The 27,408-nt window shown below is 40.5% G+C and overlaps 4 protein-coding genes and 1 non-coding gene across 11 annotated transcripts; 2 read left to right on the top strand and 3 right to left on the bottom strand.

The window, feature by feature from the left end:
• The first annotated feature begins 543 nt into the window (after positions 1-543).
• Positions 544-7,435, top strand: LOC147948422 (uncharacterized). Of its 2 annotated transcripts, none has more exons than XM_087481599.1 (2): positions 544-1,184; positions 3,795-7,435. In XM_087481599.1, exon 2 carries the CDS (start codon positions 3,799-3,801, stop codon positions 5,359-5,361), a length of 1,563 nt encoding a protein of 520 aa, XP_087337725.1. In that variant the 5' UTR covers positions 544-1,184; positions 3,795-3,798; the 3' UTR covers positions 5,362-7,435. The 2 variants fall into 2 exon arrangements, with proteins under 2 accessions (XP_087337725.1, XP_087337728.1); XM_087481602.1 differs by having other exon boundaries at positions 627-1,134.
• LOC147948424 (uncharacterized protein At4g02000-like) lies at positions 1,179-3,013 on the top strand. Of its 2 annotated transcripts, none has more exons than XM_087481605.1 (2): positions 1,179-2,468; positions 2,589-3,013. In XM_087481605.1, the coding sequence occupies exon 1, from the start codon at positions 1,317-1,319 to the stop codon at positions 2,166-2,168; it is 852 nt and encodes a 283-aa protein (XP_087337731.1). In that variant the 5' UTR covers positions 1,179-1,316; the 3' UTR covers positions 2,169-2,468; positions 2,589-3,013. The 2 variants fall into 2 exon arrangements, with proteins under 2 accessions (XP_087337731.1, XP_087337730.1); XM_087481604.1 differs by having other exon boundaries at positions 2,569-3,013.
• On the bottom strand, positions 4,564-4,670 carry LOC147948423 (small nucleolar RNA R71). The gene has a single exon (XR_015586266.1). It is a non-coding gene; the product is annotated as a small nucleolar RNA R71 (small nucleolar RNA).
• Positions 7,436-18,506: 11,071 nt separating the features above from the next.
• Positions 18,507-21,269, bottom strand: LOC104720721 (uncharacterized). Its single transcript, XM_087481588.1, has 2 exons — positions 19,433-21,269; positions 18,507-19,307 (listed from the first exon to the last, which is right to left on the bottom strand). The coding sequence occupies exons 1-2, from the start codon at positions 20,862-20,864 to the stop codon at positions 19,186-19,188; spliced, it is 1,554 nt and encodes a 517-aa protein (XP_087337714.1). The 5' UTR covers positions 20,865-21,269; the 3' UTR covers positions 18,507-19,185.
• An 89-nt stretch (positions 21,270-21,358) lies between these two features.
• On the bottom strand, positions 21,359-26,374 carry LOC104720720 (ubiquitin carboxyl-terminal hydrolase 10). 5 transcript variants are annotated; one of them, XM_087481576.1, is made up of 13 exons: positions 26,015-26,374; positions 25,700-25,897; positions 25,365-25,509; positions 25,158-25,217; positions 24,956-25,054; positions 24,359-24,733; positions 24,126-24,266; positions 23,822-23,992; positions 23,430-23,687; positions 23,177-23,331; positions 22,552-23,085; positions 22,180-22,450; positions 21,359-22,062 (listed from the first exon to the last, which is right to left on the bottom strand). In XM_087481576.1, exons 3-13 carry the CDS (start codon positions 25,476-25,478, stop codon positions 21,904-21,906), a joined length of 2,337 nt encoding a protein of 778 aa, XP_087337702.1. In that variant the 5' UTR covers positions 25,479-25,509; positions 25,700-25,897; positions 26,015-26,374; the 3' UTR covers positions 21,359-21,903. The 5 variants fall into 5 exon arrangements, with proteins under 5 accessions (XP_087337702.1, XP_010436896.2, XP_087337694.1 ...); XM_010438594.3 differs by having other exon boundaries at positions 26,051-26,374; XM_087481568.1 differs by having other exon boundaries at positions 25,700-25,902; positions 26,051-26,353.
• Between the last annotated feature and the right edge of the window lie 1,034 nt (positions 26,375-27,408).

Raw genomic sequence — 27,408 nt, 5'->3', positions numbered from 1 at the left:
GAAGGGTCAAATGCATCACAATTTAAACTTGTTATCTCTGCATATTCATTTAAAGAAAATTATATTGGTCTACCATCAATCAAAGACCAAACCTCATGAAAGTTGTTGTTTCTCAGCTGATATGTGAGTAGAAAATGAACTCTTTGGGCAGCCCATGTATATTTCAGTTCAACAAACTTTATAAACATTGCAAGAGATGGTTTTTTTAGTTTATCCCACACGTCCACCCCAAATATATCTTTCAAAATTTCAATTTTGGACACAAAGCAATTGTGCTTCATGCTCCTATGTTGCAAAGGCGATTTTCCTTCTTCATAAAGTAAAGGAGGATATTTGATGCTATTGTTCGAAGATGTCATTCCTAAACATACAAAATAAGTAGCATGGGATAGAAAACAAGATGATAAATACTTGAATAAGTATAGCAAACATGTGTGAAAACTTTAAACTAATTCAATATAAAAATATGAAACAAAATTTTAAAGACCATCGAGAAAACAAAAATTGTTAGATACTCAAACTACTCTAAATTAATGTTATTTTCTGACCTCTATAAAACTACTCTAAATTATCTTAATTTAATTAAGGTTAATCTTTTTTTATAACACGATTCCAACTAAACAAATAAGACAAATTTGAATTACAATAATACGAAATATTAAGATCGATCTCAGTGTAATGAGGGTGGATCTCGGCTTGAGATCTTTGTTGGTTTCTTCCGGTTGTCAGTGGTGTGTTTTTCAGATCTGGGTCGAAGGGATTTGGTTTTTGGTTTTAATCCGGGGTTTGTTCCGTTATTATCTTGCTTTTTCTATGGGATTCTGCTGGGTTTACGTGATGGGATATTGGGGGAAGGACTCGATTTCACTATCTATTTTGTTAAGGGCTCTTGCTGCGGTGATTATAGCTTTGCTTTCTTGGTTGCGTTTCAATTTTCTGGGCGTGACTGGGCAAAGATTAAGGGGGTTTTGATTCTGATTGTGAGAGATCTACGGAATTTTTCTACGGGATCCTCTACTTCCAATATTGAAGACTCGGGGATTTTGGTTCATGAATGTTTATCTACAAATCTCGGCTCAATCTCTCATGGGAGGGCGATTAATTCTCCTGCTGTGATTGCAGGATTTATTGTCGGTAAGGGTTGGTCTTTTGGGGCTCGATATAAGCTCACCCCAAGGACTCTGGTACTCTCTCATCCTCATTCGCTTTTTCTATTATCTCTAGTGAAGTTTTGGTGGGTTTTTGTTGGTCTTTCTTGGGTATTTGGCTCTTCCGTTCTCGTTAGCTCTTTGCTGTTGTCGCTTTTCCCGGAGGCTATGTCTCAGAGTGAGCTGTTGAAAGAGGCTCCTAATGGCAGTTCTTCGGGGTCGAGGGGAAAACTTAAGATCAAGATCCCAAGGTTCGATAGCTCCGCATTGATTGAGGGTTATGCTAAGACCTTAATTGGTCGTTGCATGAACCCAGGGATGCAGGATATGAAGGCACTATTGTTCATGCTACCCCGGATTTGGAAGCTTGAGGAGAAGGTGGTTGGGGCTGACTTGGGTATGGGTCGCTTTCAGTTTGACTTTGATCAAGAAGAGGATATTCAGGAGGTTCTGAAGATGGAACCGTATCACTTTGATCACTGGATGCTCTGTTTGGTTCGATGGGAGCCAGTGGTGGATCAACGGTATCCGTCCATCATCAAATTCTGGGTTCGCGTAATGGGTGTTCCACTTCATTTCTGGGCAGATGAGACCTTTCGCAGCATAGGATTTGATTTGGGAGATATAGAGGATATTGATATCGATACTGGTCGGGTGAGGGTTGTGCTGGATGGGTTCAAGCCCCTCGTCTTTGAGGCTTCCGTAGAGTTCCACAGTGGGGAAGAGACGACAGTCTCCTTGCGGTATGAGCGCCTGTATGGCTATTGTAGGAGGTGTCACAGTCTCAGCCATGATGTCTCACGGTGTCCTCTTTTGGGTGATAAAGGGAAGCATAAGGTGGAGGATCGGTCGGAACCTCGACCAGATGATAAACTACAGAGTTACAAGGGAGCAATGCTCAATGGGGTCCACACTGGCACTGCTTCAGGCTCGTCTGGGGATGGTTCAGGGGTGTCGCACCAAGCCTCCCTCCCAGGGAATGGCCGTGGTGGTGGGTCTCAGCTTCTTAATCATTATTAAAAACAAGGTTTTGGTACCAAGGCAAAGAGGGGTCGCAGGGAATTTCACTCGGGGGAGAGTTCAGGGAGGCAAGCCAACAACACGCCTTTGGCTCCTGCTTAGGTTTTGGTTACTGCTCAGGTTGCAGTTTCGGGAGAGGGTCTTAATCAGTTGCGGAACAACGAGGTGGGTCACCATTTCTCTGACAATGAGCAGAAGATGCTTGATGCTTTCCTCGGACCCAGTTTGGAGGAGACTGCCGATCTGCTTGGTCAGACTGTTGTGGAAAAGTCTATTGGCGCGCAGGGTGTTACTCGGAGGGTATGTAAAATTTTGTTTCCAGGATCTGAGATATCATGGTTTTTAGGTGTTTTTAGCCATGATATAAGTCTTATTTATAGAGTCTTTTTGGTATTTTTAGAGTCTTTTGAGTCTTTATAGGATTTAACATGGATGGGAGCATAATGGAGCTAAATAGGAGGGTTTGGAGCACATTCAAGCATTGAGGCTGAAGTTGCAAAGTTGGGAGACAAACTTAGAGAAGGCATCGATCGACACACTGATAGCATCGATCGATGCTAGGCCAAATACGAAATCGGAAGTTTTCCTCACAAGTTTTGAAGATTTACAAAGCTGCCCCAAAGTTTTCCTTATTTGCATTATTAGTCCCTAGACATCTTTAGGAATATAAATAAGATTTTTGGGTCATTGTTTAGACCTAAGCTTTATTTTTCCCTGTAACTTTTGAGAGCAAAACCCTGAGAGATTTTTAGAGAGTTTTTGGAAAGAAGAATCAAGACTCCTTCAGAGAAGATTCAGAACTCCTTTATTTCTTCCTTTAATCTCTTAATGCAATTTATTCAGAAGATGTTTTGTGTTTCATTGATTATGTCTGAGTAGATCTGCTAGTTAGGTTTAGGGTTTCTCATTAGAAATTTCATGGATTATTAGATCTGTTATTATTTAGGATTCATTATCTTTCTTGTTCTTCACCATAGGTTGTTTTTAATGCTAGATCTTTGATTAGTCATCTGGATTTAGATCTTCGGATTATTGATTGATATGAGAATATAAATGATTTTCCTAATAAAAACCTTTGGTGAGCAAAATTACTTTTTGCAAAGAGATTTGAATTAGTGATTTTGTGAACTTATCTAAACCTGATTTTATTGCTGGTTTTTAACTTGAATTTTGCAAAGAGATTTGGATCTTCTAGTTTTAAAACTTAGAAAATATTTGCAGTGAGAACTGATTTATTTTATAATTGTGTTTAGAGTTCAAGAACGGTGATTAATTGTTGAATCCTGCTAATTTAATTAATTGATTTGATTTTCCATGATTTCCTGAGAATTTCCCTAGGCCTAGCGTTTTTAAATTCCTGAATTTACAACTCTTTGCAATTTAATTACAATATTTCTGTTTAGCATAATTAAAAGATTATTAAGTCTATTGTATAAATCTAGAGTTTTTGTGGATTCGATCCCTAAGTACTACAATTGATCTCTTAATTTGAGAGAGTATCTCAGGGTTAAATTTGAGCATATCAGTCTTTGATTCACCATTAGATTAAAGTCTTTGATTTTGTCTAGATTTTTATTTTTCTGTTTTACTCACACGCTTTTGTTTCTTTTCTCTTGTGTGTTTCAGGTAAATGCCTAAGCCTAGCACCAGGAAAAATCCTACTGGTCCAGTTGTGAAGCTTACAAACCAAGAGTTAGGACAACTAGAGCGTGAGAACACCAAAGCAGCCAAATCAGCAAAGATGGCCAATATAATCATATTGAGACCTGATGAGGCTGGGGTTTTGAAGGATCAAGAGGGTAATGTGCGCAACGAACATGGCCAAAAACTTGATGCTGAAGGCCAGGTTATTCAAGAAGAACTCGTTGTGGCTGATGGGAATGCAGATGGCATCGATCGACGCAACGATGGCATCGATCGACGCAACCAGGAAGGCATCGATCAACACAATGCTGGTGTCGATCGATGCAATGCCAGAGCCGTTGCGGAGAATGTTCAGAGGCGACGGGACAACAATGGAGAGCTTGTCAAGACTCTTGCGGACTTCAATAAGCCAGACTTATTCTATGAGAACCGCTCCACAATTGTCCCTCCTCCATTCTCAAGGAATGATTTTGAGCTGAAGCCTGCCTACTTCGCTCTTGTTGGACAAAGGCCATTCCAGAACTTGCCAAATGAGAAGCCTCTAGACCACATAGATCACTTTGAGGACATAGTCACAAGCATCAAGGCTAATGGAGTCACTGAGGACTACCTCTACTGCAAGCTTTTCCCTTACTCTCTTGCTGGGGAAGCTTCTCATTGGCTAAGGCAGCTGAAACCAGGATCTCTGACAACCTGGCATGACATCAAGGTGGCATTCTTGAACTACTTCTATGATGATGCCATGTCTGATGAGCTGAGGATCAAGCTCTCCACCTTTAGACAAGGACCAACTGAATCTTACAAAGCTGCTTGGGTAAGATTCAAAGCATACAAGAGAGATTGTCCACATCATGGGTTCTCAGAGGTGCAGCTGATTAGTATCTTCTTCAGTGGTATTGATTGGAGGTATCAGATGGCCTTGGATGCTGCTAGTGATGGGAACTTCAAGACAAGGTACCCAGATGATGCTGAGAAGTTGATAGAAAGGCTAGCATCAAGCAATAGCACTAAGAATGCAGACTTAGAGCGGAAAAGAGCACATGAAGGCAATGGTTCAAATCAGTTTGCTGCGGTGAATGCTAAGTTGGATACAGTGCACAATCTTCTTGTGGGAAAGAAGTCTGTACATTTTGCTGAAGATGTTGAGATTTTTGAGCCAAAGCCAGAGACTACAGAAGAAAATGTCAACTACGTGTATGGAGCTAGGTATCAAAGTCAGAGATTTGGACAGAAGAATTCCTTCACAGGAAATCCAAACAACAATTTCACAAGGAACTATGGTTCTTCTTCTTACCAACCCCTCCCTTCACCCAGTTCAGAGAGCAAGATGGAATCAATGATTGGACAGATTTTGGAAGGACAACAGAAGTTAACAGTGGACTTCAATGGGAAGATTGATTCTGTATACACTGAGCTGACTGGGAAGTTTGATGCATTAAATACTCATGTCAAGAAGCTGGAGAATCAAGTGATTCAGACTGCTGGGTCTGTTAAAAGGCAAGAGGAACTTCTTTCTAGAAGAACTGAGAACCCCCCACCATGCTTGTAATGCGATTTTGGTGAAGGTAAGAAGATGAAGATATGTCAGTCGGTCCAGCATCGATCGACACTACACAAGAGCATCGATCGATGCATTCATCACCAAGCGGTCCAGCATCGATCGACACTACACAAGAGCATCGATCGATGCATTCATCACCAAGCGTCGATTGACGCAATGTCAGCATTGATCGACACCCCCCACAGACAACTACGGTTTCTGTTCCAGTTCAGCCATCCGATTCACAACAAGCTTATAAGCCTAAGGTTCCTTTTCCTAAGCCTAGGAGGTCTAAGCAGGAGATTGAAGAAGCTAGATGCAAGGCTATGATGGACAAGATAATGATTGAGATGCCATTAATTGATGCTATCAAGTTTTCTCCTGGTACTAAGAGATATGTGAAGAGGATGGTCACCAATGGTTTGAGTCCTGAGGAAGGAGCACTGCTTAAAAAGGATGTCAGCTTAATTCTGTTGAAGCAGCCCCCACAGAGGAAGAAGGATAAGAAGCAGGAGGTGGTTGTCTCTAAGGAAGTAAGTGCAGTGATTCAGAGTAGGATTGCAGAGAAGTTACTAGATCCTGGAAGTTTTGTGTTAGATTGCTCTATCTCCACAGGAAGGTTTCGTCACTCTCTTTGCGATCTTGGCTCTAGTATCAATTTAATGCCATATTCTGTTGCTGTGAGACTTGGGATGACAGATTTCAAGCCAACTAAAATCTCTCTTATCTTAGCTGATCGATCCAGACGGATTCCTGAAGGTGTCTTAGAGGATATTCCAATCAGGATTGGAGATTGCATGATTCCCACTGACTTTGTGGTGCTGAAATATGACCAAGAGCCTAATGATCCTCTCATCTTAGGATGCTCTTTCTTGGCTTCAGCTGGTGCCATCATTGATGTTAAGAAGGGACACATAGCTCTGAATGTAGAAGATTTGGTTATGAACATTGAGATGGACAAGTTGAGAAGGGTTCCAACTATTGATGGTCAGACATTTTCTGTGGAGGTTTTTTCTGATGACAATCTGATCATTGAGCTTCATGTAGACAGTACTGCTGGGTATGTCATAGAGTTGGAGACTGTTGAGAAAGTGAGTAAGCAAGCTGTTAAGCTTGAAGATTGGAGCGGAGATCATCTAATCAGTACTAGAGACCATGATGAGGTTCTGATCCATGACAAGTCGCTGGTAGATGACGTTTTTGTAATGGAAACACAGATTGCTGAGATTAGTTGCAGAAGCGTTGAAGAAACACGAGTTGCAGGCACTGCATCGATCGATGCAGCTGTAGCATCGATCGACACTCCTTCTAGAGTCAGCTCGGACTTGTCCAAAATCGAAGATTCTCGTGTTGGATCCTTAACTGCAAATCCTAGACCAGTTGTAAAGCTGAAATCTCACCATTCCACAGTCCATAACCCACAGGTAAGGCCAAGGTATGCATCTCCTTCTCCCAAACCTTCTTCTATCATCAATAAGAATTTCAAAGGTACAAAAACTGTTGTGCAGTTAACCAAGCCGCGAGATTATCGTAGAGCGCTTGTTTCTTCTGTTGATGATTTTGCAGGACATAAAAGAACAAAGGAGGAATGATCTACGAATGTCGGGCATGATGTATTAGTATTACCCGAGCTAAGTGCAAAAGCCACCCATACCTAAGTCCCGCTCTGGTCCTGTTCCTCACATCCTTGACAGATCTCACGCATATACTGCCTACACACCACCTTGGATAAAGAGGACATACTCTCAGAAGCATTCCTTGCCATGTTCCGATCCACCAGATGCCTGAGATCCGACACAGTCAAGCTAATGACTGAAAACAAGCGCTTAGTGGGAGGCAACCCACTGGTAGATTTTTTCTTTTTCATTTTTCTTTTGATTTTCATTTATTTTTATTTTATTCGCCAATATCTTAATTGATAGCACTGGGGACAGTGTTGTTTAACTCTGGGGGAGGCAGTTACTAACTACGTTTTTGTTTTTGAGAGTCAAAATTTTGTTGGGTCAAAATTTTGTTGGGAACTATGATTTTTCTTTTTAGTGTATTGCCTTGGTTGATTAATGCTACAGATTGAATCCACAAATCCGACTAATAAAAAATCCAATGGCTGATCAGTGAACCAGAAACATCCGAATTTCCAACAGAATCCATAAAAGCTTGAGGTAATTTATGTACTTTTCTTTTTACCTCATCAAGGAGATTGATGTTCATAGAGCTTGACTCCTTGTTCACACCTGACAAGTAAGACTTCAGAAAGAAAATGGTACTCCTCTCCCTTATTCAAGTTAAAAAAATCCTGAGAGCTTTGTTAAAAAAAAAAAAAAAGAGAATAAAAGATGAGATGATTTTGATCAGTTTAGAGAGGTAGGTAAATTACCTGTGACCTCATTATTCTACTCTTGAGTCAATTGATCACACAAAGCTTGGAAGCGAGAGGTAGGTAAATTACCGATGACCCCATTATTCGCCTACAACTTTGAGAAAAAAAAAAGAAAAACAAAGCAAAGCTCTAAGCAAGATTAAAAAGAATAAGTCTGGGGGAGAGAAAGATTACCACATGTGGTAAAAGATATGTCTTGCTTGTTATGGTATTGTATGGGAATGAGTCTAGAAGGTTCTTGATATTGATCAAACAATGAATAATATATTTTTTTTGTAAATAAAACAAAAAACAAATCAGCAATGTAACTCAATGATGATCAACAAAAGTAAATTTAAAAAAAAAAAAAAATTGAAACGGAAACAAGCAAGAACAGAGTAAAGCAAAGACAATGAAGAACAAGAATGCAATATGAATAAAAATAACAAGGGTAGATACACCTGTTTTGGAGCTTTTAGCTCTGATACTAGATGATATAGGATCAAGATTAGTGGATCCTACAAAGGTGGATTGATGGAGAATCACCAACTGGCCGTACGGCACTCTTTGGGGATTCCGGCGCGATGGTCGATGAACAAAGATAACAAGGGATCGTTAGACGCCACACAGCTGATGGATTGAGCTGTGATAAGTCTGGATGCTCGAGAACACAAGGAATCTCACACAAGGTTCTAGGGCGGCTGCGAGTTCTCTTTGTAAGAAAATTAGGTTTTTATTTCATAAGCAAAAACGTGTGTTACAAAAGCTGCAGGGGAGCCTTATTAATATGCTCTTCAGCTGTGACCTTCGAGGGTCTTTATTACAGAAAAGGAAAGTGTTAAACTCACAAATTACAAGTCTTATTAAGGACTAAAAATAAAGAACTTAAACTAGTGGAAATTCCTGCAAATAAAACATAAAAGGGAGACTTATTAATAAAATTAAACTCAAATGCTTACCTTGAGTCCATTGGCACGTGAAGCATATTTGATTTGCTCCTAGGTGTTTGTAAGTCCCGGCTCGTACGGAAACGTTTTGGTAATGGTGAACAAAGCTGATTCCTTCGTTCCTTGCAAAATTGGCAAAAAGGACGTAGTTTGAGTCTTGAGTTGCAAGTAAGCGTCTCCTTGATTCTCTTTGATGATTCCGGTTTCTTCATGATCAATCTCCACTTCTTGAGTCTTTGAAACACTTGACTCGCTTTCTGGTCCGAATGGGGTTTCCCAGGTGATCTCCTTGGTGAGTAGCTTTCCTTTGAGATCTTCATGCTCTATGAGAGTGATTAAGCTCTCTATGGACTTATTAAACTCCTCTCTTACGCTCCTCGTCCCTGACCTTGTTCGTGGTGTATTCCTCATTGTAGGTATGTTGATCTCCTCTTTGGTCTCGGATAAGCTTAGGTCGATGACCTTATCATTCTCTCCCTCTTGAGAAAGTTCTGACCCCAGAACGGGATTATCTGCAGTGAAAGGAGATAAATCAGAAACATTAAAGGTAGGAGAGATAGTTAACTCACCTGGAAGCTCCAGCTTGTAGGCGTTATCATTGATTTTCTCTAGAACTCGGAATGGTCCATCTCCCCTCGGGGAGAGCTTCGATTTCCTTTTTTGGGGGAATCTTTCTTTTCTCATGTGTAACCAGACCCAATCTCTAGGTTCAAACGTAATTTCCTTGCGGTTCTTGTCAGCATGTTGTTTATTCTTTTCATTTTTCTTCTCGAGGTTGTCTTTGACCCTTTGGTGAAGTTTCTTGATGAACTCGGCTCTCGTCTCTCCTTCTGTACTAGAATAAACAGCTTGTGGCAACGGTGAAAGGTTCATTGGTGTCTCGGGGTTAAAACCGTAAACGACCTCAAAAGGAGAAAATTTAGTAGAAGAATGCTTAGCATGATTATAAGCAAATTCGATGTATGGTAAACAAGATAACCAGTTTTGGAGATTCTTACCCGCCGTAGCTCTCAATAGGGTGGAGAGAGTACGGTTAACTACCTCTGTTTGACCATTGGTCTGTGGGTGACAAGTGGTGGAGAAATGTAGCTTAGTCCCTAGCTTCCTCCACAAGGTTTTCCAGAAATGACTCAAGAACTTTGTATCTCGATCTGATACAATCGTCCTAGGAACTCCATGTAGACGTACAACTTCCTTAAAGAAAAGATCGGCTGTCTGAGTCGCATCATTCGTCTTATTGCATGGAATGAAATGAGCCATCTTTGAGAACCGGTCCACTACGACGAATATAGAGTCTTTATGATTGATCTTGGGCAACCCTAGAACAAAATCCATAGAAATATCTACCCATGGTAGGTTAGGAATAGGCAAAGGCATATATAAACCGTGGGGATGTGACCTGGATTTTTCTTTCAAAAAAGTGATGCACTTTGAGCAGAACCTTTCCACGTCTCTCTTCAAATGTGGCCAATAGAAGTGATCCATAAGTACACCCAAAGTTTTATCTCTTCCAAAATGTCCCATGAGTCCGCCTCCATGCGCTTCTCTTATTAGCAATTCCCTCATTGATCCTTGGGGAATGCAAAGTCTCTTATCCTTGAATAGATACCCATCATGTTGATAGTACACTCCATATGCGGCTTTGCTCGTCTCCTTATAAGCTTCATGGAAATCTGGATCAGCCTGATATGTTTCTTTTATGTGCTCGAATCCCATCACCTTAGCGTCCATCACACTGATCAACGTGTGCCTCCTTGACAAGGCATCAGCCACAATATTTTCTTTTCCCTTCTTGTACTTAATAATATATGGGAAAGTCTCAACGAACTCAATTCATTTTGCATGTCTCCTCTTGAGCGTAGTCTGGCCTCTTAGGTGCTTAAATGTCTCATGATCTGTATGAATAACAAACTCTTTCGACAATAAATAATGTTGCCAAGTCTCTAGAGATCTTACCAATGCGTAGAGTTCTTTGTCATAGGTAGGATAGTTAAGTGTGGCTCCATTAAGTTTCTCACTGAAATAGGCCACCGGCTTTCCTCCTTGAGTTAAAACTGCACCTATACCTGTACCAGAGGTGTCACATTCAATTTCAAATGTTTTCTCAAAGTTTGGGAGTACCAAAACGGGTGCATGGATCAAGCTGTCTTTGAGCTTATTGAATGCATCTTCTTGTGCTTGTTCCCATCTAAATGCCACGTCTTTCTTAATCACCGAAGTCAATGGTGCGGCTATGGTGTTGAAATCTTTCACAAATTTTCGATAGAAGCTAGCAAGGCCATGAAAACTCCGAACATGTCCAATTGTCGCTGGCATCGGCCAGTCTTGAATTGCTTTGATCTTTTCTTCATCAACTTTTAACCCCTGAGAACTTACAACAAATCCTAAAAACACAACTTGATCAGTGCAAAAGGAACATTTCTTAAGATTAGCATATAAGTGCTCTCGCCTTAGGGTCTCCAAAACCTGTTTCAGGTGCTTAAGATGATCATCTAGACAAGTGCTATAAATTAGTATATCGTCAAAATATACTACTACGAACTTACAGATGTAAGGCCGTAGAACTTGATTCATAAGCCTCATGAAGGTGCTGGGTGCATTTGTGAGTCCAAATGGCATGACTAGCCATTCGTATAGGCCTTGCTTAGTCTTAAATGTGGTCTTCCATTCATCCCCTTCCTTCATTCTTACTTGATGATATCCACTCCTTAGATCTATTTTTGAGAAAATTGTTGCTCCGCTAAGCTCATCTAGCATGTCATCAAGTCTGGGGATAGGATGTCTGTATTTGATGGTAATATTGTTGATTGCTCGACAGTCTATGCACATCCTCCATGTTCCATCTTTCTTAGGAACTAGAAGCACTGGTACAGCACAGGGACTCAAACTCTCTTGGATGTAACCTTTGGACATTAAGTCTTGCACTTGCTTTTCTAACTCCTTAGCTTCCTCGGGATTGACTCTATATGCAGCTCGGTTTGGTAAAGGTGCTCCAGGAACCAAATCAATCTGATGTTCTATTCCCCGTACAGGTGGTAGACCGGCTTGTATCTCTTTGGGGAACACGTCGGTGAACTTCTCCATTAGATCCTTAATTTCGGTCGGAAAATGAGGGTGTTCTGCACCTGAAACTAAACCTTCCTTGAAGATCATTAGTAGCACCGCTTCTTTTGACTCTAAAAATTTAGCAACAGTAGTTGGAGTTATGTAAAGATTAGTCTTACTTACCTTGGTCCCTTTGGACATCGTTTTGTGCATCTCATGTACTTCTTGTGGAGTGAGGGGTGCTAAGTTGTGCTTCTTGTTGTTGTGTACGAAGCTGTAGTAGTTTGTATGACCGTTGTGTAACGTCTCTTTGTCAAATTGCCATGGCCGCCCAAGGAGAAGATGTCCGGCTTTCATAGGCACCACATCACAAACTACTTGATCCGCATACTTTCCAATGCTAAAAGGTATGGTGACTTGCTCAGCAATTTTGAGCTCCGTTGCGTCATTTAACCACTTGAGACGGTAAGGTCGAGGGTGCTTTGTCCTTGGTAGACCTAATTTCTCAACCAAATACTTGCTGGCCACATTAGTGCAAGAACCACCATCTATTATTAAACTACATACCTTGGAATCAATTGTGCATCGAGAATGAAAAATGTTTTCCCTCTGCATTGTCTCCGGCTCAAAGAGGACGCTGAGTGCTCTTCTTATCACTAACAACTCTCTGGTGTCTGGATAGTCCACTATGTCCTCCTCGGATTCTACTCGCTCTTCCTCAGCTTCGTCTTGAGACTCGTATTCTCCATTGGATTTAATGATCATTACTCGCTGGTTTGGGCATTCTCTTGTGTAATGTCCTTTTCCCTGACATTTAAAACAAGTAATGTCACGAGCTCGTTGACTAGAAGACTTACCTTGATCAGGTTTGGTGCCTTTAGATGTTTTGGGTGGAGTCTTTTTGAATCTTTGGATAGACTTCCCTTTGTCTAAAGATTTCTGCAGTTGCGGTTTCCATGAAGCCTTGTTGCGAATTGTGGACGTAGTCTTTCCCTTGATGTGCTGCTCGGCCTGAACCGCTAAATGTAGTAACTCAGCGAGGTCATGGTAGGTTTGTCTCTCAACCTTCCTAGCAATCCAATCACTAAGTCCATCGATGAACTGTGCCATTAAGTTCTCTTCGGATTCTTCAACCTCCAATCGGTTCTTTAAGAGATTCAAATTCCTCAAAGTATTCTTCCACGGATCTGCCTCCTTGGGTTAGCCTACGAAACTTCTTCTGCAGGTCTCGGTGATAGTACACTGGTACATATCTTTTCCGCAGCTGGAACCTCATGTCTTCCCATGTGTTGAGTGGTATATGTCTATGCCGTTTTCTTTCGGAAACATCCCTATCCCACCAAGCTAGTGCATTGTCGGTGAGCTGGGCAGCAGCTAGATACACCTTCCTCTGGTCCGAATACTTATAGTACTCAAAAATATACTCCATACGCCTCTCCCAATCAAGATATGCATCTGGGTTCATCTTTCCGGCAAAGGTTGGGGCAATGAGCTTTACGTCTCTGCCTCCCTCTCTCGTGTTACCTTCATCACGACCTCTATCACGATGGTGTTGTCTCCTCTGTTTCTGGCGCTGGGTATCTGGTGGATCATCCTCTGAGTCGTACGTGTCGACGTCCTCATGATTTTCCCGTCGTATGATGACTCCGCGGACAGGTGCTACAGGTGCGGGCTGAGGTTGTTCGATCCTTGCCATTCGTTCTCCTAAAGTTTGGAGCTGAGCTTGAATGTTAACTAGTAGCTTAGCCATGTTGAACTCTTCTTGCTCTCCCATGGTCGTATTCTCTCCTGTCTCTCACACAAACAAAAAACAGATCAAGTACAACGGGAAATTGGCTAGCAAAAACTAAATTATATATTTAACTAATAACCCCTTTTTTAAAAAATAGAACTGAAACAAGTACTGAATGCTTTATTTGTTAGGAGGAACGTGTTGAGATAGTCAAGGCAGAGAAGTAGACCCTGACCAAATGCTCGATCCGAACCTGCAACCAAAAACACAAACAAGTACACGTAACAAAGAAAACGAAACTATTTGCTGAAACGAAACAGAAGCAAGTTCGACTCAGTAGTGCTGAAACGAAACAGAAGCAAGTGAAAGGAATTAACTTAAAAATGAACTGACACAAACGAGTGCAAACAGAGACGACACGTCAATTACGAAGCGAACGAAGCACAACCACGACAACAATGAATAATATATTTTTTTTTTGTAAATAAAACAAAAAACAAATCAGCAATGTAACTCAATGATGATCAACAAAAGTAAATTTTTTTTTTTATTTTTTAAAAATTGAAACGGAAACAAGCAAGAACAGAGTAAAGCAAAGACAATGAAGAACAAGAATGCAATATGAATAGAAATAACAAGGGTAGATACACCTGTTTTGGAGCTTTTAGCTCTGATACTAGATGATATAGGATCAAGATTAGTGGATCCTACAAAGGTGGATTGATGGAGAATCACCAACTGGCCGTACGGCACTCTTTGGGGATTCCGGCGCGATGGTCGATGAACAAAGATAACAAGGGATCGTTAGACGCCACACAGCTGATGGATTGAGCTGTGATAAGTCTGGATGCTCGAGAACACAAGGAATCTCACACAAGGTTCTAGGGCGGCTGCGAGTTCTCTTTGTAAGAAAACTAGGTTTTTATTTCATAAGCAAAAACGTGTGTTACAAAAGCTGCAGGGGAGCCTTATTAATATGCTCTTCAGCTGTGACCTTCGAGGGTCTTTATTACAGAAAAGGAAAGTGCTAAACTCACAAATTACAAGTCTTATTAAGGACTAAAAATAAAGAACTTAAACTAGTGGAAATTCCTGCAAATAAAACATAAAAGGGAGACTTATTAATAAAATTAAACTCAAATGCTTACCTTGATTCCATTGGCACGTGAAGCACATTTGAGTTGCTCCTAGGTGTTTGTAAGTCCCGGCTCGTACGGAAACGTTTTGGTAATGGTGAACAAAGCTGATTCCTTCGTTCCTTGCAAAACTGGCAAAAAGGACTAAGTTTGAGTCTTGAGTTGCAAGTAAGCGTCTCCTTGATTCTCTTTGATGATTCCGGTTTCTTCATGATCAATCTCCACTTCTTGAGTCTTTGAAACACTTGACTCGCTTTCTGGTCCGAATGGGGTTTCCCAAGTGATCTCCTTGGTGAGTAGCTTTCCTTTGAGATCTTCATGCTCTATGAGAGTGATTAAGCTCTCTATGGACTTATTAAACCTCTCTTACGCTCCTCGTCCCTGACCTTGTTTGTGGTGTATTCCTCATTGTAGGTATGTTGATCTCCTCTTCGGTCTCGGATAAGCTTAGGTCGATGACCTCATCATTTTATTTTCTGTTTAATCTTGCAATTTAATTACAATATTTCTGTTTAGCATAATTAAAAGATTATTAAGTCTATTGTGTGAATCTAGAGTTCTTGTGGATTCGATCCCTAAGTACTACAATTGATCTCTTAATTTGAGAGAGTAGCTCAGGGTTAAATTTGAGCATATCACGGTCAATTGTATAATTACGGATGATGATAATGAGCGGCTCACAGGACAAGTCACAGAGGCTGAGGTCAAAGAGGCTTTATTCATGATGTATCCGGATAAAGGCCCTGGTCCTGATGGGATGACAACTTTGTTCTTCCAGAAAGCGTGGAACGTTGTTAAGGTGGACCTGGTGTCATTGGTAAATAGGTTTTTCGAGGAGGGGGTTTTTGACAAAAGTTTAAACAGGACACATATTTGCCTTATTCCTAAAGTGGCTAAGCCAACCCGGATGGTGGATTTACTTCCTATTAGCTTATGCAATGTGGGTTATAAGATTATATCTAAGGTGTTATGTCAGCGGCTTAAGCGGGTCTTACCGGTTCTTATCTCTGAGACTCAATCGGCTTTTGTCCCAGGATGGTTAATCTCGGACAACATCCTGATTGCTCAAGAGATGTTCCACGGGCTACGTACTAACCCGTCATGTCAAGGGAAATTTATGGCAATAAAGACTGATATGAGTAAGGCATACGATAGGGTTGAGTGGGGCTTTGTTGAGGCAATCCTGCGAAAAATGGGGTTCGTGGAAAAATAGATTGCTTGGATTATGTTATGTGTCACTTCGGTTGAGTATAAAGTTCTTTTGAATGGACAACCAAATGGGTTGATACTCCCGGAGAGAGGATTACGCCAAGGGGATCCTTTGTCCCCATACTTGTTTATCTTGTGTACGGAGGCTTTGATTGCCATTATACGGAAAGCAGAGAGGGAAAAACTAATCAGAGGGATAAAAGTGGCCAATAAATGTCCGCCAATAACGCATTTGTTGTTTGCTGATGATAGTCTTTTCTTCTGTAAGGTTGACAAGGACCAATGTAAGGCAGTCTTGGATATTTTGAAACAATATGAGTCGGTTTCGGGCCATCAAATAAATTTTGCCAAATCTTCGATACAGTTTGGGCATAAGGTCGATGAGGATAGAAAGGCGGAGATGCAAGGGATTTTGGGGATTACAAATTTGGGGGGTATGGGATCCTATCTCGGTTTACCGGAGAGTTTGGGTGGGGCTAAAATGAAGGTTTTTGCCTTTGTCCGGGATAGAATGCAGTGTCGAACGAATGGTTGGACAGCAAAACTGCTTTCAAAAGGGGGAAGAGAAGTGATGATACAGTCTGTGGCGACTGCAGTCCCGACGTTTGTGATGTCATGTTTCCGGTTACCGAAGATGATTACATCCAAAATCAATAGTGCAGTGGCAAATTTTTGGTGGAGTTCCAATGGACAGACGAGAGGGATGCATTGGTTGGCCTGGGATAGGTTGTGTGTTAGTAAGCAGTGGGGGGGCTAGGTTTCAGAAATATAGATGATTTTAACTCGGCTTTGTTGGCTAAACAATTATGGCGACTAATTGAGGTTCCGAACTCGCTGTTTGCCAGGGTTTTCAAAAGTAGGTACTTTAGGAATACACATCCACTGGATCCAATTCGGTCATACTCTCCATCTTATGGGTGGCGAAGTATTTGTTCCGCTCGCTCTCTGGTAAACAAAGGACTCATTAAAAGGGTTGGGACGAGGGATTCCATCTTAGTATGGACTGACCCCTGGATACCGGCTCAATTCCCGAGACCAGCGATATGCAAGGGTCCTTCACAGGATCCCAATCTCCGATTGACTCACTTAATTGATCGTCGAACAAATACTTGGCGTATGGATATGCTCAATGAGCATTTTGATCCAGTGGATGTCGCTTTGATAAGGGCATTACCCTTAAGCAGCACTCAAAGGGAAGACCAGCTTGGTTGGCATTATACGACAAATGGAAAATACACAGTAAAGTCTGGTTATCGTTTGGCTCGACAGGACGTACGGAGAACTTTCCAACCAACTGGTTGTGGACTGGAGTTTACTTCCCTCTTGGCCAGTGTTTGGCAGGCCCGTTGTCCATCAAAAATACAACATTTTATGTGGCAGGTCTTATCGGGGTGCATTTTGGTGGCGGCAAATTTGAAAAGGAGGGGTATTGCTTGTGATTTGGGCTGTGCCCGGTGTGGTGCTGAGGAGGAAACGGTAAATCATGCTATTTTTGTTTGTCCTCCGGCTAGACAGGTTTGGGCTTTAGCAAATGTACCAGTGGGGGATATTTCGTTCCCCACAGAGTCCGTATATGCGAATATGGATCACTTTCTAGGCAACAATAACCATGTGTCTCAGGTTTCAGCGTTCCCCTGGCTTATGTGGTACATTTGGAAAGCAAGGAATGCACGGGTTTATGAAAATATTGTTGATCGTCCAGAGGATATTGTCTTGGTAGCAGAGGGTGAGGCTTTGTCTTGGCAGCGGGCACAGGTGGAGGGTGAGGATACGGTTTCGATCAATATCGCTCCCCCCCCCCCAAATTCCCCGACAGAGGACCATAGCTGCTAACCTCTCCATGACTTTTTTGGGCTATCGGTGTTTCGTGGATGGATCATGGAAAGCAGGTGATCTGTTTGCGGGTGCGGGATGGTGTTGTTCGTCATTTCAGGATACGCGGTCATTTCGAGGAGCCATGAATTTCTGGCGAAGTCTCTCCCCCTTACATGTAGTAGTAGAAGCTTTCATTTGGGCGATGCGGTGCATGATCGGGCATGATTTCAAAGACGTGGCATTCTATACAGACTGTTCAGACTTGGTGCAGATGGTGTCTTCTCCTGCAGACTGGCCAGCTTTCTCGGCGTACCTTGACGACATCAAGATTGACAGGGAAGAATTTTCAACTTTCTCCTTATCTTTTACCCCAAAAAGTGCAAATGTAAGTGCGGACTCTCTGGCACGCAAAGCGCGTGTTTCTCTACATCATGTTCTGTTTGTAAACAACTTTCCTACCAATTGGCTCGTTTGAGCTAATCTTTTGTTGAAAAAAAAAAAAAAAAAAAATTCCAACTAAACAAGGAATTAAAAAAACTGGAATAAATTATAGTATTTATGTCAACATGTTTCATACCGGAACGTTATAGGACTTGTTTCATACCGGAACGTTAGTCTATAAACAGACAGAAATACAGGAATATGATCTCAAAAATGAATGCAAGAAAGGATAATCAGGACAAATAAACAATGAAATTATAAAATTTATAAAAAAGGTGCACAGTTAGAATTCAAATATCTACAAATTGTATAAACATCCATGTCAAAAGACTTTAAGGAGAGGGTTTGAGGAACATAGAAACATGATGAGGGTTTTGCTCAACCAAGTATCTTGCTTCCTGATCAATGTGCTAGCTCGAGACTTTAAGATCAATTAAGAAAACTGAAACTTGTTCAAGAATCAATAATAGTGACGCTAAGAAACATACTTCTTTCTAAGATTTATGTAGAAATTAATATTTTCCAACAATATTGGACACATATGACTAATCACTACACATACAGCGAATTTAATAAAATATCTTACAACCGTCTATCCGCATTCTCATTCTCTCTTTCGTGAACCTTCCCTACAAACTATAGAACAAAATATTGATCCTGATCCAGACATCTGCAAAGCTATCTTGTGTGGACAGCGCTTTTTACAAAAGAAGCAAATAGGACGAGTCATATGATGGTTGTTGGGTACAATGCTGACATGTTCCTCTAAAACCCTCCAAGATGAACCAGGCTTCATGTATAAGTCCCGCCCAAGCAGACATTCGACGTGTAGGGTAACACAACAGTACTCATCACACACGTAAAACCGTTGTCCCGGATATATTTTTCCCTCGCAAACTTCACACCAGTTCTTCATTGTACTTAGTTCCTGCCCATAAGAAAGAGTGAGCACATGCTTATCATGCTTATACCTCACCTTTTGAGGTAATGTAGCACATCCAAAACACAAAGCAAAGTCACACTCAATGCAATTGAATGTTTCATTTGTCGAATAAAAATTTATTTGCTTCTCTTTGCAAACCGAACAAATTCTTTGCTCCTCTTCTGGTTTGGATGTTAGGAATAAAGGATGCATATGACTTTCATGAACTAATGGCTCGGAAACTGTGGCACACTTGACGTGTAGGTTAAAAGTGCTTCCTTTGTTACTATACCCATAGAAGAATCCAGCCATGCGCAAATGAGGACACGCTGCACATAGAGTCGAAGTCCTGATCAACAATATCATATCCTAGAGTGAGCGGATGTGGATGTATCGGATGATTCATTTTACGAGAAAGATTTGCACATTCTTCGTGGAGAATGAAATCACATTGCATGCATGAGTAGAAGTTACCAAAATAAATTGGTGTGATGCATGCTTGGCACTCCCTGTTCTCATCGTAATCTCTGCATGTGTTCTCATCGATTCTTAGATGATGATGTTGATGGCTGAAATGCTGTATAATTTCATCGCTAATCCTAACAAACGGCTCAATTTCTTCAACGTCTTCTTCTGTCTCTCCCTCAAGTTCTTTACCATCCCACACATTTTTCTGTGATGCACATCTTGAATGAACCGCATACAAACAACCTTTCTTGATACAAGAATAACCCCCATAATTATTGTCGATAGTTCTGCGACAAACACCACAAAACAAATCTCCTTGGTCAAAAGAATAGGTAAAAGAGATACGATGGTAATGACGTGATATCCTTATCACTCGTGGTAAGTTTATACACTTTTGATGGAGGACGAAGTCACAAGGAGGACACATATAGATAGGGGATCTTGCATCAGCCATGCCGCAGAGGTTACAAGTTAAGAAAGCCTGTCTTGGAAACAGAGAAAGAGTATGCTCATGCCACTTTGGTTGGTCTATAGAAAAGGCTACCTCTTTCTTCAAACAATCATTATTCATAGCAAAATCGCAAGCCATGCACCAAGAAAACAACCCTTTGATATCTTCATCACAACAATAGCATTCCCTGGTTTTGCTGTACTCATCCAACAAGACAAGCTGGAGAGAATGGTTCCGATGAAGATAGTGTTGTACCTCAAGTTTAGTGCTGTTATATTCTTCATGGTTATCGCCGTTGCAACCTACGCATCTAAAATAGGTAGTGTCATCTTCTGGGTACTCGAACTTCAGCCATTTACCAGGGAAACACCCCCACTGATCCCCATTGCCGCTCCACTTGTCTTCTTCTTTCACGTAAAATGTTCCTTTGCTCAATCTTACTCGTTGTTGAGGGTACAAGGAAATAAACTTCACCGACTTTGAATTCATAGAGATGACGACTTTGAATATTTTATGAATGAGTGATATGAGATCCGGCTTCGGCTCGAGAGTCAAGATTTGATGAACGAGTGGCTTGAACTTTAAGACGAGCATTACGTCGTTAGATGAATGTCGTTCCATATAGTTAGCATAGAATCGTAATATGAGTTCCGACAACGCCTCCGGCTGGGAATTCAAATCTATAATAGAGTTGAAGACAGAGATTGATTGAGTAATAAGTGACATGAGCTCTGAGTCCGGCTTCGGCTGCGAATTCAAATGTATTGAACTGACCAAAGAGAATATTTGAGTAACAATTGATAATATGGCCTTCAGGTCCCTTTCCAAATCGAGAAACAATAGTTGAGTAATGAGTGATATGAGCTCCGACTCCGAATCCTTAGAGTTGCCGCTAGATGAGACCTCTGGTTCCGGCTCCAAAGTAAAGATTTTTCGAAAGAGTGACTTGAGTTGAAACTGAAGCCTCCAACATGAATTCGAATTCATAGAATAATCATAGAGTAGCGATATGAGTTATTGCATCAGCGGCTTTGGCTTGGGATCCAAATCCAAAGAGTTGAAAACAGAGATCGTTTGAGTGATGAGTGACATAAGCTCTGATTCCCGCTGCGAATTTAAAACCGATGAGCTTACCAGATCATTTATTTGAGCAATGAGTGATATGAGCTCCAAATCCCCATCAGGACCTTGAAATAATTGTTGAGTAACGTGTGATATGAGAAGCTGCACATCCTCATCCAAACTTTGAAATAACTCCGAATCCATAGAGTTTTCTAAGAGAAATTATCTGAGTAACCAGTACGAAAGATATACACTGTATTTTGTCTTTGATAAAGCATTGAACGATCAGCATCAAGTTGATATGAAAGATATTTTTTTAGCCAAAGCATTGAATGATCATTATCACGTGGGTTGTGTTTTTGTTCGAACGCTAACTAGATAAGATATTGCACGGTCACGAGTGTATTGACAATAAAAAGTAAATGTATAGTATAATTTATTAATTTAATTCGAAACAGATTGTTTACAATAAGAGTATAAGACTATAGATAATAGTATCGGACAAGAACACTCAAACAGATAAAAGACTTTTTAAGCTAAAAGAGCACATAGTGAAAGAAAAAATCTTCTTTTTGATGTCATCAATTCAACAACAATGCGTGCTTCCGAAGAACAAAAAATTATATTTGGTGTTGAACAACGCAACTACACAAGAAAGGCTACATCACAATCCTCTACACTTCTAAAGCTGTTTATCGATTGATTTACTACCCCAAAACTTACCCCATCCCCTAACAAAACTCACTAATCAAACAATCTTCCAAACCTAAATCCAACATTTCCACATAGATTTGCCATAATAACATCATAAATCCTGTAACAGAACCTTCCAACCGAACCGCCAACTTCAAATCAAGAAAGAATAGAGGTGTCATCACCTGAAATGAAAGTGCGGGAGACCAATGCATCTTGGAGAAAATTACATCAAAGTTGTGCCTTGTCCATTATGAGAATATAGGCATGACTAATCCATATCACTTGACATCTCAGCTGTTTTTGTCTCAGTTTCACTTCTTACTATTCGGTAGAAAAGAACATATGCAGCTGAGTTTTTTATTTCAGATTCATTTACAGATGACACATGACTGTCATCGAAATGATACCATTTGTTGTCGTCAATCAACTGCAGGAACAGTGAAAATATATGATCAGATATGACGATACAGATTATGATGCATTTATACAAATGTACAAGTAAAAAACAAACGAAATAAATAGTGAGGCTGATCAAGTCACCAACCTTAGCGTAGGCTGTGTAGTGACCACCACCAAGTCCACCGTAATGATTACTAACGGCATATAATTCATATACATATGACTGGCCATTATTGTTTTTCACGTACTTTCTCAAGTCTAGATCCTGAATTGGAAAATTCACAAACGTATCAATCTTGTTCTTGAGATATCTGCTATACGTGAACCGTTTTAAATGGAACACAAGAATATCTGGCAATTTCCACAGGTCTAGCTTTTTGTTCGCTTGTCTGTGTTCTTTGCAGCTCGGACAAAACCTGGTTCAGGATAATCAGAATGGTGAGAAAGGTGATTAAAGCTAATTCTTCATATGAATAGATCAGCTTATGCAATTACAAGTTCAAGATACGAGCTATACCACATGTCATCCGGTCCGAGAGGTTCTTCTGCTAAAAAGGCCTCCAAACACGAAAACAGGGATATAGCTTCTTGCCTTGTCTTCTTTGCTGAGAAACTTGTTTTATGAACCTCTGGAAGGTCACACAAGTAGCTGGAATCATATTTTTCATGTTCACCCTCATTCCACTCGACTAAAACTCTTGTAATGATACCAGGGCTCACAGAAGATTTAGACTGAAGTGGTTTAAAGTTCAGACCACGTTCATCTGTCAAGAACATCCTGAAGGATAACTCTCGATCAGCTGCATCGTCGATTTCGGCATCTGGGGATGATAAACTTCCCGATGTTTCGTCATCAGGACCATCAGCAAAGTGGCTGTTGTCATTTCCGCTAAGAATATTAGATGGGGAATGAACCCTGTGCAGAGGTGACAGAAATCCAGAGATAATTGCATCAATGTCAGTTCCACTTAGTGGTTCTGTGTTGACATAAGTCACAAAAGGAGTTCCAAAAACTTTCACGTCTCTGCCTCTAACACTCTCCTGAACAGCCCTGTGGAACCCAATAATTATGATCCATAAAGCTTAACCCAAGAGGAAAAAAGAAGAGTTCTTGTGTAAAAAATCAAACCAAGCATGCTTACCTTTCCTTCCCTCCATGAAGAATTTCAAGTTTTGCTTTCCCTGAACGTTTCGGCATCTGATTCAACCGATACGCCACAATATGCTCATCATCTTTTATCGCACTTAGTGACTCCAGGTGATTTTCAAAATATCTAAAGATCTTGTGATCATATACCTGAGAGGACAATTCCACACAATCGTCAGGGATTTCATCCCCAAAAAAGGATGAAAGAAAAATATTAATATAAGAAAGGAACACGCCCAAAATCATACCTCTGCAAGTAAAAGGACCTCATCATCGGCTAAGCAGCAAGCAGTACCTAATGCAGTAATGAGATCTCTACAAGATCCATGTTTAGGCACTGTTACTGTGTATGGCATCGGAAGACGACTTCCATCGCAATAAAACACCGTAACTGTCATTGGTCGCGTAAGTGTTGATGGCAAAGGTACAGACAAGTACATGAAGGGATCAAAAGTGATTGAGATTTTTCCGCAAACTGGACAAACCAGAGTTGACTTGTATTGGCCCTAAAATGTATTAAATACATCATAACAAATGGTCAGGAAAATAAAATACAGAAACTTGTAGTACATGTATGAAAACAAGAACCAGATGAACATTTAATGAAAGAAATGATTAGGAAACGGTAAGAGATACTTACTTGACAAACGTTAACTATTACAGAATCATTGCGGGCCTTATGATAATTCCAAAGCTCTTCAGCAACTTCATCATCCGGACGACTGTCAGAATCTTTAAGTTCAATGTAAGGTTTTCGTTTTACCTTGTTCAAATCTTCATGCAACCCATCCAATAAGAAAGCAAGCAATTCCTGAGACAACAATTTAATACATTATACACAAAGCAAAACAAATGACATATTCTGGCAAAGAGGGAAGCAATGCCAGGAACAAAGAATTTGCTTAATTATGCACCATCACACATAGTAAAGAAAAATTACTAACTTGAGAATCATGCTGATTGTAACCACTAAACTGCGGAGCAAATCTAGCCAATTTTGTCTTAAAAGTGCGTGGTGCAACTGCATTCCTTCCTGATGACCACAATTTCTTCAACAAATCACCAAATGCGATAGCAAGCTCACCCTGGATAATTCAGTGTTAGAATTGTATTAAGAAAGCATATGAGTACCTTCACATTAGGAAATTGAGAAGACATTTAAGTTTCAAGCACTTACACACATTCCCAAAGGATTATCTCTATTTATGTCGTCACTGTAATCTTGCAAGAAGTATTCAACAATTGGAGGTGTGTGAGCCAAACACTGAAGAGCGCTATTCATAAAGCAGGTATTTCCCAGATTACTCAATCCTGCTAATCCTCCCTTCTCTTCTTTTCTAAGAATACTCAAAGAATCACCGCCGTCGTCTTCAGAAGATATTCTGGGAAAGAGACTAAACTTGGACGTGGTGGAATGACCATTTGATAAGGTAGGCCCCCCAGCAATTGTAACATGCGACCTTGATGGTTCCAGAGGTACCAACGCTAACTCATTTCCTGACGAGCTCATAGCATATTGAGATGAAGACGACCCATCAACTTCAAGAAGAATCTGCATGGGATGCACCAGTCATTGTCGAACAAAAAACGTACATTGAAAGTAAGTGAGATAAATAGGATTCGTTTTCCAATGATAAAAGGACTCAAAAGGCATGCATTATCAAACAAGTTCCTCTCAACAAAGATTTAAGACAATGACCGAAAATCAAGTTAAGAAAATTTGTCGTGCAAGTTGACAAAGGTGATTAGTCAAGACAGTTCTCTAGATACTTACATCTTGGTCCATCTGAAGCCTTGATTCTTCCAGGTTATTGTTAGATGAAGGATTCAAGAGTCCGTTTTTCCTCTTATCGAAGTAATCCCAGATTTGAGCCTATTGATACATAATCAATGTAAATTAAAGAACACATCTCCATATGAAACAATGCGTATGGCATCAGAAAAAATAAAGAAACAAGACACTTCCAGACACACACCTTTTCTTGCGCAACACCTGTCATAGCACAAACCTTCTCATAAAGTTCCCTTACAGAGGCCTGGAAACACAAACAATTCTTTTAAGAAACTGACCAAATTGGGGCCTAATAGTGAATACACAAAGAGTATTATGATGTGCATAAGCACAACAAGTAGGTCGAAGCAAAACTGAGAGCCGAAGTAGAGTAAAATGGGGCACCTAATACCTGTTTTCCCAACCGTATTGCTGTTCTACTTTCATCTCGTCCGTCTGTCAACATAAGGCAGAGCGGGTAAACCTCAACACTATAACTCTTACTGTAAAATCCTTGACAGATCATCTTCCTTGCTATCGGGGGACCTCCGCTATACCTGAAAGAGATGTAAGACCAAGTTATGCCCTTGAAAGCATATTTAATCAACAACAGAAGAGCAGGTACATAACAGAATATATGAATCAGTCATGCAGCAAAATCTGGATCTTATACAAAGCATAAACAAAAAGTCTGAAACTAAACACACAATTCAATCAAATGATGGAAATATAAAAGGAAAAGCTCACCAATCAACAAGTCTCTGCCAAACTTCTTGAGGCACTAAAACGTAGTCTTCTCCTTCCACCAACAATCTACGAAGCTGTGGATCATTAATGTCGCCCTCACTGTCGACAATATCACTGTTATCAATCGGTCCAGGCCTCAAAGCTTCCAAGGACTCTCCACTCGATTGGTCAACATATTTCTGCCAGCTTGTATGCCACCTACACTAACACAACCATTAACCACCACGACTCAGCACTCACAAGACTATCCTGAAAACAGATACAGAAAAACAAAAATCTACATATAGATTTGAACGAAGAAGCATTACGTTATACCACTTAGATCATCATCAGCTAAGTAAGGAGAAGAACCTTTTCGAGATGACGAAATATAAGTTCCCTTCCTTCAAATTGTTATCCGATTCGGTAGTCAGCTCCGAAACGATACGTTTCTCTTCCTCAGGAGTGAACGGCAAATTACAGACTCCGTTCTCATTTACGAAATCGGAATTAGGGATCGTCATCTTCAATAGATGATGAAGCGATCAATGCAAAGATCCACCAATTTCAAACGAAGTCTTAGAGAATCGGAGAGGATTAATAGAACAAGGAAGGAATTGAAGGGAAGCTTAAATTGGAGGAGAAGAATAAGAAAGAGAGAGTCACAGAGAGGTCTTTTTGTTTTGGTTGGATCCTGGATTTGATTAACCGTGATTAGGTGGTTCGGTTCGTGTTAATTGGAAACACTAAACCGTGATTACGTGATTCGGTTCAGTTTGATTTGATCCAAAATCCGGTTATGATTTAAGTTGGGTTGCAAATAAATACTAAAACCGAATGTTTGCTTATGTTTTGGATTTTTTAAATGATTTTGTAGTAATTGACTGGTTAAGTTTGGTTACTGTTTCATGAGATGATTCATGCACTAATCCGAGTTGTAAAGGGAATTTTCATGGCTCTTAAACGGATTATGTATGGGTAGAATTGGATTATGGCATGTGTGAGAAAGGGTGACGTATATCCTCGATGGCAAGACTCATGGGGTTGTTTACGATAGAGTGATTCTGCCACTCGAACTAATGATTTCTAAGTTTTGCATTAAAGTTTTTACCAGTTGAGTAATTGAGTATTGACAGTTGGTCTTTCCCATTTTTTTTTTGTAACTATGATAACCAAAACAGAGGCAGTCAAAGAGACGGATAAGCTACCGTGTAGCCGCTAGACTCAGCCGTAGTTTCAAAGTTGCAAATATGAAGTGTATAGATACGAGTAAGGGCTGGAGATGCTTTGAGCTTTCATTTGATCAACTACTAATGACTGATTAAATCTTTCAGAGTTTAGAAAGGGGTCAACGGTGATAACTAGAGCATAATTCGCGGAAAACGAGGGAAACGAGAACATAAAGTGTGAGAAGACGACGCTAGAAGAGCTTAAAAGGTTTAAAAGAAGTGGTGAGCCGTTTACAAAAGAAGTTCTTTGCTCTTTTTAAAATTGGTGTACAAAAAAAACAGGTTACTGATGCTTTAAAGAGCTTAGGCTTGAGCAGCACCCATTTTAGTTAGCTTCTGTGCGACCAAAGGGAATGTGGAAAACGAAGTTGAGTTTTACTTAACCAAATTGCTAATAGTACATCGTTAAGTTCATGAAACAAGAGTATTGATTGCTGTTTTTGGGAGGGTGTCACGTGCGAGGATAAATGTAAGCATCTAACGAGGTGATTTCACTTGTCC

Source organism: Camelina sativa, chromosome 2 (genome assembly GCF_030686135.1).
Source record: "Camelina sativa cultivar CO46 ecotype springtype chromosome 2, ASM3068613v1".
In the NCBI taxonomy this organism is placed as follows: Eukaryota; Viridiplantae; Streptophyta; class Magnoliopsida; order Brassicales; family Brassicaceae; genus Camelina; species Camelina sativa.
Note: the sequence above shows the minus strand (reverse complement) of the source record. Positions and strands in the feature narration are given on the sequence as shown.